This window comes from Hippocampus guttulatus, chromosome 14 (assembly GCF_054856545.1).
Source record: "Hippocampus guttulatus isolate MCC_2025c chromosome 14, RoL_Hgut_1.0, whole genome shotgun sequence".
Lineage (NCBI taxonomy): Eukaryota > Metazoa > Chordata > Actinopteri > Syngnathiformes > Syngnathidae > Hippocampus > Hippocampus guttulatus.
Window position 1 is genome coordinate 2,795,742 of NC_141274.1, and position 13,538 is coordinate 2,809,279.

General features: G+C 43.1%; 1 protein-coding gene across 5 annotated transcripts in view; it reads left to right on the forward strand.

The window, feature by feature from the left end:
• Positions 1 to 13,538, forward strand: part of znf521 (zinc finger protein 521) — a 126,630-nt gene that overhangs the window by 70,387 nt on the left and 42,705 nt on the right. For 2 of the 5 annotated variants that reach the window (XM_086129410.1, XM_086129405.1), the window contains exon 6: positions 2,829 to 3,020. The exons of the other annotated variants lie outside the window; for them this stretch is intronic. In XM_086129410.1, coding sequence (XP_085985536.1) covers positions 2,829 to 3,020 — 192 coding nt within the window. The remainder of the gene's footprint in view (positions 1 to 2,828; positions 3,021 to 13,538) is intronic. 5 annotated transcript variants of the gene reach the window in all.

Consider the following 13,538-nt stretch of genomic DNA (forward strand, 5'->3'; position numbering starts at 1 on the left):
CGTGATAGCCAGACAGAAGTAGAGAAGGAATCTCGCGTGCGCTCGTGCCAGGTTGTACGAACCCGGCCAATTGATTGGTTACCTCTGATGGCATGAGTGATTCTTTTCTCGAGCATGCACACACGTGATGTGCAAACAATGGACTCAATGGACTTGTATGTAAGAAGTCAATAGATCAAAAGTAGTGCGGGATCAATGGAATAAAAATAAATAAAGGGGTGGAAACGCATCGGAGCATCGAGCAGAAACAAAGGAAGCCGTGCGTGCTACACAGCGAGTGTGATATCTGCTCGCCTTTATTAATTGGTGATTAATAACGCCTCTCCGTTCGTTAGCGCAGTCACCTCCCGCGCAGCCAAGTGTGCTGCCGCTAATATGCAATTATGTGCACCTTACCGCTTGTTACATTACACCGCTAGCTGACTAATGTGGCATCCATGAGGAGAATTAAAAGCAGAGCGAACCGGTTGAGGGGGGTGTAAAGAAAGAAATGCGTGCTGGCAGTGCTATTCTCACATTTATTCAGTGATATTTACTGTATGTCTTGGGTGGAACAAAAAAAAGTTTCTTACAAATTCCTCCAAGTTTTGAAGACACTTTTTATTCTCTTTTTGTTACGTGTGTGTGTGTGTGTGTGTGTGTGTTTTGTTGTAAAGCAGAGATAATTGACATCGCCACAGGGATGCGCCCTCGCCGGGCCAGACAAGCGAGGTCTGATGTGGTCCTCGTCTATTGATTTTTTTTTTCCTTTTCCCTGACATTTCCGCATACCTCACAGACTGGGCCAACATGTGAGAAAATATCGGATTCTCTCAGTTCATACGACTTGTTTGTACACTGGCCGTCGCTACGTTGCATTGCAATTGGTTGACCGGATGTCGCCATGGTGATGTGCATGTCGAGGGAAATGCTGAGCCGATGAGAAGCATTGTATATTTCGGATTTTCATGTATACAGTACATACTTGAATACATGCGTTATTATTACTAATAAATGTTACTTTATTTCCAGTGCATATTCTTTAATTGGCTAAACGCATCTGAATTAATTAAACTACTACTTCAATACAACAAATAACAAGTAACAAATTGTCTCTTCCCATGAGGCATGACTTCACACAGAAATAATTTAAGACAATTGTAATAATATGTACAATTTAAAATAATTCTTCTTGTGGTGATTGAGAATTTTGGTGTACACTATATTATAATCGATGGTAAAATTTGTTTTGAAATAATTTGGAATTCAACCAGCGTCACAGAGCAGATTTTGTCCATCTTGAGTCCCTCAAAGTAAAACACTGTGAATAATATACAGTATATATATATATATTTTTTTTTTTATGTTTCCCACAACCTAGGCAGTACGTCGGTGTTGCAGAAAAAAAATACAGAAAAGAAAAATCTTTTAAAGGGTGATTTTGGGGACCGTTTTCTATACATGTGCATGTTATTCATTTTAGCGTATTTCTTTAAAGCCTCAAAACAGCAAGATTTACCATTGTAGCCTAATAGGTGAAGCAGCATGTGGTTCATTACCCAGGGTTATTTCCAAATGCCATTTTTCCAACTGTAAACTGTATATTGGTGATCATGAGGTGACTTCGATTCACCAGCAGCTGTGTTACTAACACCATATGCTCCATTATGTGTATCGACACACTCTATCCCAGCGTTAACTAAAGTAAACTAGTTCCACAACAATGTCATTCTTTTTAAGAGCCAGTGCCTCACAGAGGACTCACTTTCAGGGTCCTTTTAATGCAGTTTGAATGAAGGTAGGCTCCACTTCTGCATCAGTCTATGTTTTATTGATATATACAGGAGGGATGTCTCCTTTAGAGTGTTAATGCCAACCCTTGTTCTAAAGTGAAGCCCATAAATAGTGGATGATCGGAATTAACCTCTGCATTACTTCCCCACCCCCCCCATCGGTGCCTGGGGTGTCACCCCTGGATGTGCACCCCTGGTCCGATGGGGTTGCTTAGAAGGCTGGCCAGAGGTGGGTGGTGGTGGTGGGGGTGCTTGGGAGATGGCTGATGGGGGGAGTGCAAATACATAGTCCCCCCTCGCTAAAGGTCAGAACTTCGAGCTACACCTCTCAAATCCCACAAGCGGCCCTGAAGAGACTGAGTTTCCAATCCTACCTGGTGATGCTTTTGGGCTGCAGGCCTTGCACTGCTGTTGAACCGTGCTGCCTTTACAAGTTGTCAGCGCTAAAAGCGCCGTGACGGGCGTGGTTTAACTTTGCGTCAGGGCTCCGACTTAAGCTGGGCTGTAATACAAGTGTTGGTTACCAGCGAATCGCAGGGCACAGGTAGACGAACAACCGTTAACATGTTGACATTCACACCTATGGAGAGTTTACAGTCTTTGGTGAACCTAAGGTGCATATATTCGGAAGTGGGAGGAAGCAAGAGTAGCTAACTGTGAGACAGACGTGCTAACCACTTGTGCATCGTGCGCTCGTAAAAATATAATGCATAATTTACAGCAATCGGGTGCAGGAAAGGCTGGAGAATTGATCTAGAATGCTTTTTTTGACCCCCGAAAATAAATCAGTTTTTTAAAAGGCTCCAATTTTGAGAAAAGACACGCTGAAGAAGTTCTCGGAAGTGCAGTGTGAGCGTTTTGGTGTGCCCCCCCCCCCACGAAAAAAGATGAAGATACGGCTTTTACGTCGGCAGTAGCTGACGGAGGAGGGGGGGGGTGGTAGGAGGAGGTAGCAGAGGGGGTGGGGGGGCATAGGGCTTTGAAAAGGCCCCCCAGCGTCAAAGCCTTAATAATCATGTGAGCAGCGCTGGACTTCATTACCCTCCTGTTCGACAGGCCGAGTGCCAGCCCGGATTGCTGGCTGGCTGTGGCAAGGTCAACGGCGGAGGAAAAACCAGTTACTGTGTTACTCTGGAGCGGAATGGAGAGAGGGGCGGCCATCTGTCAGCTCGGGTCTGCCATACCCGCAGAGCAAATGGACACGGGCGACCAGAGGAGAGGCCGCAGACACCCATAGAGCTGAACCCAGTGAGCATAACACGGAGGTGCGGGCTCAGCCAAAGAGATGGGCCTTGGTACCACTAAAACACATATATACACACACAAAGCCGAGCGTGCAAGACTATATCTGCAAGAAATTTGGCAGGCACTTTTGTGTGTTTATGCTTGTTTGTTTTCAGTGTCAGCACACTACTGGGCCCTACTGTTTTAAGTCCAGATGGCAGACCATGTGATAGAAAAAAAAAAAAAGTTGATAAAAAAGTTTTTGCTTGGCTCGCCAATAGTAAAATGTTTTGATCTTAGCATTGCTTTTTAAGGACCACTTATTGTACTTTACGTATTGGGACCAAAGGGTAAAACTTGTTTTCCTTCAAGTGACCCAACAAACATTTGCTGCCATATCTTGGTGTAGTGTGTGTGTGTGTGTGTGTGTGTGTGTGTGTGTGTGTGTGTGTGTGTGTGTGTGTGTGTGTGTGTGTGTGTGTGTGTGTTTTGCAAGGACCTTTATGATGTCCTCTAGGTAAAGTGGAGGAACCCTGTGGAATGTTCCAGAGCTCTCTAATAGGTTTCAGGTGCTGCAGGCCACCAGCCAGCCCCCAAAGCTCGCTGTCTTGTGCAATAGGACACTCGCCTAAAGGACACCGCACAACTATCGAATTGTTTTCTGTCAAATGTTCACCTTGGAAATTTTTAAAGCGGCTCAAAATGGATCAAAATCCTACTGATAATTTACAATGGTTTGTCTCATCCATATGCAGAGATTGAAAGTAGTTTTAAATTGCAATGTCACCAGTCACCAGTAGATGGCAGAGGTGTTAGTTGCACATCGTCAGTAAATGCATTGAAAAATGTTTTATAAATTAAAATAGTCATTCTTCATTTCTTAGACTGGTTTTCTGCAAATGCTATCTTTATTTTTTTAAGTCGGTTGGCCTACCAACACCTCTAATATTGCTACTAGTGTATTTAGTATCTGGCAACCGTTAAGAATTGCATGCAAAGGTTTGAAGCAAAATTTTAAAAAGAAATAAATCAAAAAAGAAAACTATTATTCCTGACTGCTTGCTTTAAAAAGGTTGATCTCAGAAGGAAAATCGATGTCTTGAGCACTAATTGGTGAAGGTGCTGCAGAAACGCAGCCTGTGTCCTCAACATTCCGCAACTCAGCACAGCTAAAGTTGCTGCTTGTTTTCTTCTCGCATCCCCCCCGGCTTAAGCATCCACATGCTCCGGAAAACAGGGAGATGGTCCTGGGCAATTCCCCCGTACCCCCCTCCTCAAATTAATGGAAATCACACAGGAAACTCTCTGGATGAAAGCCTTATTAGTTATTAAGGTTTAATGTTGTAGCGCTGCTTTTTTACAGTATTTACCGGAGTGTTCGGTGCTGCTGATGTGGAATTGTCAGGGAGGTGCTGATATAGAAAAGAATTGGTGCACACCGTGGTCTTAATTAAGGAGATCTATTTCCATCTTGTTAGCGGGAGATAAGGTGAGTGCTGCCATGCATCACAAGTTCTCGTATTATACACTACTTCCTGTCATATTACATCCACTGCTGTTGGCACTTCAAGATTGGAGTGCCAAACTCTATATCTAAGTGTGATGGGGTAAAAAGTGCAAAATGTGACACGTTTTTACAAAGATGTAGATTTCGTTCCATTTTTTTCCCCTCTTTCTACCTTTCGGTTATTCTTTTTTTTTTTTTAACTCTGCTTCGTCACAAGTGCCTCTGCCTCTGCAATTGTGAGCTCGAATCTTGAGACGAGGTCTATGATGTTGGTGGACCAGCCGGGTCACCTCCAATGTTGTGTTTGCGCTGCTAATGTGGTCAGCAGTCCTTGTAAAAACATCCATAGGCAACCTTTGTTCGATCTGACGTTCTCATTAGATCATGTTGATTGCATACGGGCTCGTCATAAGCACAATAGTCTCACTGTCGTCACACATCAATGATGGCCACGAATCACCGAGTGGTTGAGCAGCCAGGACACCTTGCAAGTTGTCATTGCACAAGCATCACTGTTAATGTTCAGTACTGTGTGCAGTTTTCATATTCATTGGAATAAGCATAACAGTGTTGCTGCCATTGCCATGATGACCATAAATCCTCTATTTTAGCTGGCAAAATGGATAGACCAGCATGGACACGTCATTTTGGATTTGCAATAGCATGGCAGCTAATTTTTAATTTGGAAAAACGGCTGTGTTGTTTGTATGGATCAATAAATCAAGGCTAATTTAATTTTCTTTCCCCCTAAAAAATTATTCACTGTTAAAACAAGTATGGTACATGCAACAACTATCTCTTAAAAATCATGATAATGGTTTGTGATAAGCACAATAGATAATTACTATTTTTGGATGAGTTTTCCACAGTTGTGGCGGATTGGCCAGGACACCTCTCATATTTGCCCGACATTGTTTTTTTTTTTTTTTCTCGAAATGTCTTTTCAGTATGATAGTGATTGTATTCCTAACGGCATGTTCCATTTCCAAAGCGCTAATACGACGTGGCCTCTTTTTGTCCCGCTCGCCGCCTGGAGACGCCAACCTTAAGCCACTCACTGGCTGATTAATCTTTAACATTCATAATTACTAATTAAGTTAGTAAGAGACTTTTAATGTAGCCTTCCTTGTGAGGACAACAGATCATTAGCTTCAATAATGAACGGGGATGAGACGCATAATGGCCTGTGATAGGTGAATAGTGACAGTATGAAATGAGGCGCGTGCATGGGTGATAGTCGCCCTGCGTGGACACCCGAAAAGGTGCCAAAGTGCTCTTGCGGATGGTGCATTAGGAAATTCATCTTAGGATTCATTAAAACATATATAATCAAGTCTGTATTTACATGAACATCTGCAGCGGCAACTGTGTCATCCCCACTTTTTAAATGCAAACATTATTTATTCATTCACCCTGGTTTTGGTCTCCCTAATGCCTTTGCTGTATCTCATAATCACATTATTGCATTAGCCTCGGCATTACCATGGTGGCTGTAAGTTGCTGCCCATTAAAAGAGTCATTTCATCTCTTGTTTTTTGTTTTTGTTTTTTTAAGCGACGATGCAACACTGGCACATTTTTGTGAGCCGTCCCCCAATGGGGGAAGGTGCTTATGCCGTAATGATTATTATCATTAAGAAGATATTAATGTGCTTAGTGTTTGTGACCCAGCTGCTCATGGCGGCCCGGAGGGGAGGGGACGAGTGGGTGGGCAATTGGGCTGCCAAAAAACGGACAGTGCGCGGAGATTGCCACTGCCCACCTGTCTGGAAATTTCAGGGTCGCTAAAGGTTGAGCCTGCCAAGCACCCTGAAAAAAGCCAGCAACTTAACAGTATCACCCATTCAATTGACGGGGGGGGATGTGAATGTGTTGTGTATGTTGCTGGGCGGGGGGAATGTGAATGTGTTGTGTATGTTGCTGCGAGTACTTTATTCATGTAAGAAATTACAAAAAAATCAAGTTGAAATTGAGTTCTGACACATTCACAATGCTTTAGTTTGCGTAGAGGAGTAAGAATATGTCGTTATGTGGCACAAAAAGAAATGCTCAATTCCCGCCATGATTGCCGACCATCTCTTTTTTTTTTTTTTTTTTTACTAATAATTTAAAAGGTCAAGTCCTTTTGTGGCACAAGATGACACGCTCATTTACCACTGTCCTTACTGTTTCTCATTTGCTTTCTGTAATTTATGACCGAGTGTTTTTCAAACAAACACATTCCAATTATGACTTTACTCCTCTGTTTGTGACTATGGTGCCTTCCGACCTTCAAATTCGAGTTACGTTGCCCATAGCAGCGGAACACCGAATGGAGTAGAAAGATTAGAATGTAGGATGGTGTCTCTGACAACAACCAAAGACCTATGAACTTTTCAACATGTCATTGTGACACTTTGAAAACCACCACACTATAGCCAAACAACTGAATAGATGCGCGTGAGTTAGTTTAGCTTAGCTTAGCTTAGCTTAGTTTAGCTTAGTTTAGTTTAGAACAAAACAACTCAACTCAAATTGACTGAGCAGGCACAAAAGAGACATGCTAACGTGGCGTTGGTATAGCATTTGCTTAATTAGCAGCAGAGGCTAGCAAAGCCGCCACATATTCACAACCAAACCTCGATTTGTGAAAATAGTAGCTTGTTCATCGCTTACTTTTTTATAAATAGTTTTCCAGAATCTCTATCAGGACTCATTTACAAAAGTGCCTGACTAAAACACTGTGTGAGGCAACAGAATGAAGGAGACGCTGTGTCACCTAATAGAGAAATTCACAACACGCATAATACATCAACTGACCACATTAGGTTATTCCATTGTTAATTTAACAATAGGTTTGTACAAATTTGGTTTGCAGTGGCATTGAAGTTATGAGAAGCACAATGTGGGTCCGGAGGGTCCAGTGGGAGCTAACACTGATTGCTGGAACTAATTTTTCAGCCCTAGAATTTTTTTTTCTTTAAACAGTGCATTTAAACCCGTGATGCTCCATTGTCGTGTGGTGCAAAATCAGCCTGGCTCGGCATCCTCCCGTGTCTTTGTTTCATTAAAATTCGGTGGGGGGAAAACAAACAAAAAAAAACATGCTCACATTTAATCAAATGAATTGGTATACAAGACCTGCATAATCAATCAAAATCTTCATGCAGCCAATATTCTCCGTTCTGCAAGCAGCAAGCAGGCTTGGAGGAAAGTCAATTACGTCCCCCTCTGTCTACTCCTCTGCTATTCCACTCTTTCCGCACTTGTTTTCATTATGCAAAAGAGGCTGTGAACATCTCACTTCATGTGCATGTTTCCTATTATTCTTTTGCTCATACTGTTTTTATAATGATAAAAGAGCTGGGAGTGACTATGACCTGCCATATCTGGAACGATCGGTCTTAACTATTGACGAGGGTGCTCTCGGTCTGCTGCAGTCGTGATATGGGCCGCTGCTTTCTCCCACCGTAGCCAAGCACATTGATGCGGATGCAGCCGTACAAACGGCGTAACGGTACACACGCTCATCACACAATCCATCAGTCAGTGGCTTTTTTTTTTCTTCCTGCGTGTGCCACACTCGTCGTGCACAGACACACGTGACGAGGTAGCGTGGCGGGGGCCGCGGGGGCTGCTCCCTCCGTGGCTCCCGGGGCCCGGCTGCCAGTTGTTTGCCAGCGTCTCCGTGTGGAATTCATTCAAATTAAAGCGGCGGAATGAGGCCCAGGTCCCAGAATGCCTCGTCCCTCTCCTTCATCAGCATTCCGCCGATGAGAGTAATTAAAGCAGAAATTAATTCTGCTGTAAGCAGAGGAGCCACAGAATAACTGATATTAGAGGCTGAATGATGAATGCTTGGCATCAAGGGAGGTCTCGCGGGGGAACGGCGAGAGGGGGAGAAAAAAAGAAATCACAGATCTTTCTTTCTTTTCTTCGTCTTTCCCTCCATTTTTGCCATCTTGTTCTTATTTATTTGCTGCATGTATTCCACTTTCCGTGCTGCGCATTTGCCCGACTGAAGACATTGGCCCAAAGCCCTCCTTGCTCTCACACTTTTTCACATTCCGTAGAGCACCGGCGCTCTCATTTTCAGCCAACGTGCCCGTTGGAGAGTACCAACATTGCTCATGTCCTTTGGTGGTTTGTCAATAGATTGCTTACGTCGGGAGGATTGAAGAGTATATAAGACATAACATTAGGCACCCCGAATGCTCTGTTTGGATTGGACATATTCATTAAATAAATTGATGTCCATGGCTGTTAGTATGACTCTGACGACAAATAAACCGTCTGTTCTCATTCAGTAATCCCTTCTGGGAAGTTAGAAAAAATAAACAAATGCTGCCGCTACCAATTTCACCCCCCGTTAAACAATTTGGTGGACTTGTCTATCATAACAAGACACACAAAAACTCTCAAAGACCCATGACCAAAATTTCAAGGACTGTTTTTTCCGGACTATAAGTCACAGTTTTTTTTTTTTCATAGTTTGGCCGGGGGTGCGATTTATACTCTGGAGCGACTTGTGTGAAATTATTAACACATGATTATGTCATTTCACGTTCTTTTCAAATTAAACCACAAGAGGGCGTTCTCGGCCTATGTTGATAAATCGACGATGAGTCTGACGTAAGCGACGTAGAAGAGGAATCGGCGCATCGTCTACCTCCAGAGTTGGGGGAGTTGTTTGAAAGTGACGCCGAGGATGAAGATTTCATTGGATTTAGTGATTTGGAGTTAAACTGATAGTTTGGTAAACTTGTTAGCATGTTCTTTAGGCTAGAGTTATCTGAATAACTCTTAATATGTTACGTCGTTACTGACATTACCAGGCATGTCAGTCATGTAACGTTAGTATACCGTACACTTATTCAGCCTGTTGTTGTCTATTTTATTTTTATTTTAAATTGCCTTTCAAGATGACATGCATGTTTTTGGTGTTGGATTTTATCAAATAAATTTCCCCCAAAAATGCGACTTACTGTATACTCCAGTGCGACTTACATATGTTTTTTCCTTAATTATGCATTTTTTGGCTGGTGCGACTTATAATCGGGAGCGACGTCTAATCAGAAAAATACGGTAGCCATTTTGGGTGCATTCCTGCACTTGTACTTGGAATTGACTCACATGAGCGCCATTTAAAAGCAGGTACGACCCTGGCTATGCTATCAAACATCAGGGGAACATGGCATCAAAAATTTGATAGTTATTTGAAGGATTCACCATGAAAAGGTTGGACAAGGAGGACTTCATTTGACAAATCTGGTGAAAACTCCCATGAAATGCATTTGGGTTTGATTATTCAGTGAATAATGCTTGCTGGCTCGTCTTGAAATGGTTTGGCCTCAAACTAGTTAACGTTTGAAAATGAAGAGTCATTTCTTTTTTTGATTAGCAGGATACCAGCGGCTGGATTTATAGTCATAATTTGGTGTTGTAGTATTAAAAACAACTGGAGGACGCATGATGTGGTCAGGCACAACTATGCATTCCTCATCATTCAATTTGAAGAGAAGGAAAAGTGCGACACAATACACAAATGCCCAAAAGACAATTTACATGTGAATAGAACAAGAGTTTTTGCATCAACAGACGGACTCAAACACAAAAGCCTCCAGATGATTCTCGGATGATCCCTCGCATCCCCCCGATGCTTTATTTTTGGAACGGTGCATCTTTCGCGAGAGCGGTCACATAGCCAAAAATGAAACGAGTGAACTTGTGAATCGCTCTCCTTTAATCAATTGAATTGTACCAAGGTTGGCTCTGTGGGCTGTTATGGTAATGCTGTAAAGTTACCGTGGATTTGGCTGTCACGTGTCTTCGCAACTGTCTGACTCGGATAGACAAGTGAATAGTAATTTTAATGACCTCTTCCCCCTCCCTCTCATACTTTGGCCTCTGGGTAAAAAGCCCGAGGAGGTGATAAACAATAGATAGATTTGTCTTGTTTGGATTTCACTTGCCTCTCCTAATGTCACAAGGGATCGGCCTCTATTTCGAAAATATTGCACAGCATCATCTGCAGGTAGCTGTGTTGCATTTTTAATTGGTTTTGCGCGAAAGAATATCTCAATAAGATGTTAATGAATGGAAGCTCAGCCTGAGAGTTGCTGACTGTTATTAAGAATTTAGCAGGCCGCCTTTGAGTCGGAGCAAAATGAATTATTAGGAGCCCTAAAGGGCGTCGATGCTGAGGAGATACTAAGTGGGGCCAACAGGAAGCCAGGATGGTGGTGAGACCTACCACAAACTCCGCCGATGATGTCAGCTCCGAGTCTGAAAGGCAGCAGGATGAGAGACTGGTCATTTCCTCCAAAATCTGAAAGTCAACCTATTACCCGGCCACTCCAATCATGCAGTCACAGAGTATCGAAAAACCTTCTCGTTAAAAATACTGAAGATTTCCTGCATGACAAACATTCGCCCGAATCCATCCATTCATCCATTTTCTGACCCGCGTTATCCTCACAAGGGTCCCGGTGGGTGCTGGAGCCTATCCCAGCTGTCTTCGGGCAGTAGGCGGGGGACACCCTGAACTGGTTGCCAACCAATCACAAGGCACACCTGGACGAACAACCATCCACGCTCACACTCACAATTTAGAGTGCATGTGCATGTTTTTGGAATGTGGGAGGAAACCGGAGTACCCGGAGAAAACCCACGCAGGCACGGGGAGAACATGCAACCCCCACACAGGGAGGCCAGAGCTGGATTCGAACCCTGCACCTCTGCACTGTGAGGCCGACGCGCTAACCACTTGGACACCTGGCCGCCCATCAGCCCAAATGTTTGTCTAATTTTCAAAAGACTTCTGCTTGGATGAATGGTGTTTAATTAGACCAAGATTAACATGTAGATCTAAAAACAGACGCTATACAATTATTTTTTAAATCATCGCGTTTTAATGGTCAGTTTTAAAGCATTGGTCCTGATACCAAATTAATATAATTTATTTCATGAACAAACAAACAAAAAACATTTTCTTAACATACAACCATTTTGCCTTTCATTGGAAACCTTTTGTTCAAACAAACAACCTACTACAAATGGACTCACAAATAACAAATACACTTCAAAATGTAAAACATCCTCATTTTGAAGTTAGGCTCCCATATAAGGTGTTAGCATTAATGCTACCTAGTTGCAAATGTGCACGATCAAGAGATGACGCGATTAATTGCCGCTTGCTTAAAGATGACGTCATATTTTTGCCCCACGTAAGAAAAAAAAAACATCTGCATGGCTGAATTGCTGTTTATTATCATGCTGTACGCAGTACAGTATATTTCCAGTATCTAGGTCAAGTAGATAGTTTGACCGCGGAAAATCAACTTTCAAGAGAATTGATTGATGGCTAACTGCTGAATCATTCTGTGAGATTGCTGCCCGTCAATCTCAAAATGACCGTTTGCGTGTTTTGTTGGGCATACCAATAAATGAAAACATCAGTGCAGTGGCTGACCTTAGAGGAAATGACACTGTCTTATTACACCGTCCTGTCCAATAGTCCAATCGAAGTCCCCAAAGAGGACTTCGAGGAAGTCTAGGAGGAACCAAATGAGAGTGAAATCGATGACGTTCCTCTCTCCACTGTCTCTGTCCTGGCTGAATTACTGAAACAAGATGCTGCACTTAGACGAGCCTTCGGAGAGGCAGATGGAAGTAGGGGAGAAAGAGAGAGCGCAAGAGAGAAACACTTTTCGGGACATGGGTGCCATTTAGACGAAGACCATCTTCTTACCAAAAGAGCCACTAAAAGCAGTGAATGATCCTTTTCCTGTCCCTGGTTGGGCGGCGGTTAACATCCTGTGGTCGAATCAAGACGAAACAGACGCTATGCTTTTGAGGTCAGGTCAGACAAAAAATATCGCAAAAAAAAAAAAAAAAGATGGCAGAGAATAAGATTTTTGGACTTCAATTGATAGCCTCCCGAAGCATGTTGCAGATGCCCTGATGTCGAAGCGGGCGCTGTTTTAACATCCTCGCCGGTTTTGATCCTCTAAACTCCGAAGATGAAAATGAATCCCGCTCATTTGGTAGACGGAACAGGGTGCTTAAGGGACCCAATCCCTGTAAGTGCCATTAAGTGGAAATTGCCGTTCACATATTCCAGTGGTTTGATTAATTACACTCTCTCATGTGCTTTCATAAAGGCCCAATGAAATATGGGCAGCAAATTGCATTGTGTTCCTGTAGCCTGTTACGTAAAAGCAGTTTAATTATTGACACATGTTTTGCCACCTGGCAGGGGGGAGGATAGTTGGACATGAACATCACACGCTCTCTGCTATGGACAGGCATAGCGAGCACGATAAAGACGCTTTGTGTTTCTCTCTCCATTGACCTCTTCTCTGCGCCTCCCGAATCAAAGCGTAAAAACTGGATGGCTCACAATCAGAAATGTAAGCATTTTCTGGACGTGACTGCGCTCCAAAACATAATACTTTTGATAAATATGTGGTTAAAGAGATATTTTGTGAAGGCGGCACAACATTCTCAAGGGGATCGACAGATCCCTGCCGGCTTTGTGTGATATCTTAACATGGCTCTTTTGATCAGGGTGCAGGCTTAGACGCTGCTTACGTATTGAGGCGCTGCTACTTTGAACTCGAGGAAGCGGCATAAGAAGACAACAAGCCAATGTCTTCATTCCGTGACTCGTTTCCGTGCTCTGAGAGGAGCACAGCGAATAAGACTAACTACCGGTTTTGAGTTACGAATATTTTGGTCTGAACTCAAAGATATTGCCGGTCTGGACCTGGATTCGCCATCTTTGTTTGCAGATTACGGTATATCAAAGGGTTTGACTTGTAGCCTGTTCCTGTCACCTGTTGCATTTTTCTCACTTGCGCCCTCTAGTGTCGCAGACACTAAATAACATGAGGTGACAGTTTCTCATCTGTTTTGTATTCTGTTGTACCAGCCTAAGGTTGCGTCACCAGCATAAAAAAACGTTTTTTTCTCTAGTTCTTTTGCTGTCTGATGCCTTTATTCTGTGCTCTTATGCATGTTTTCTGACAACAGCGCCCTTCAAAGTCATAAAAACTC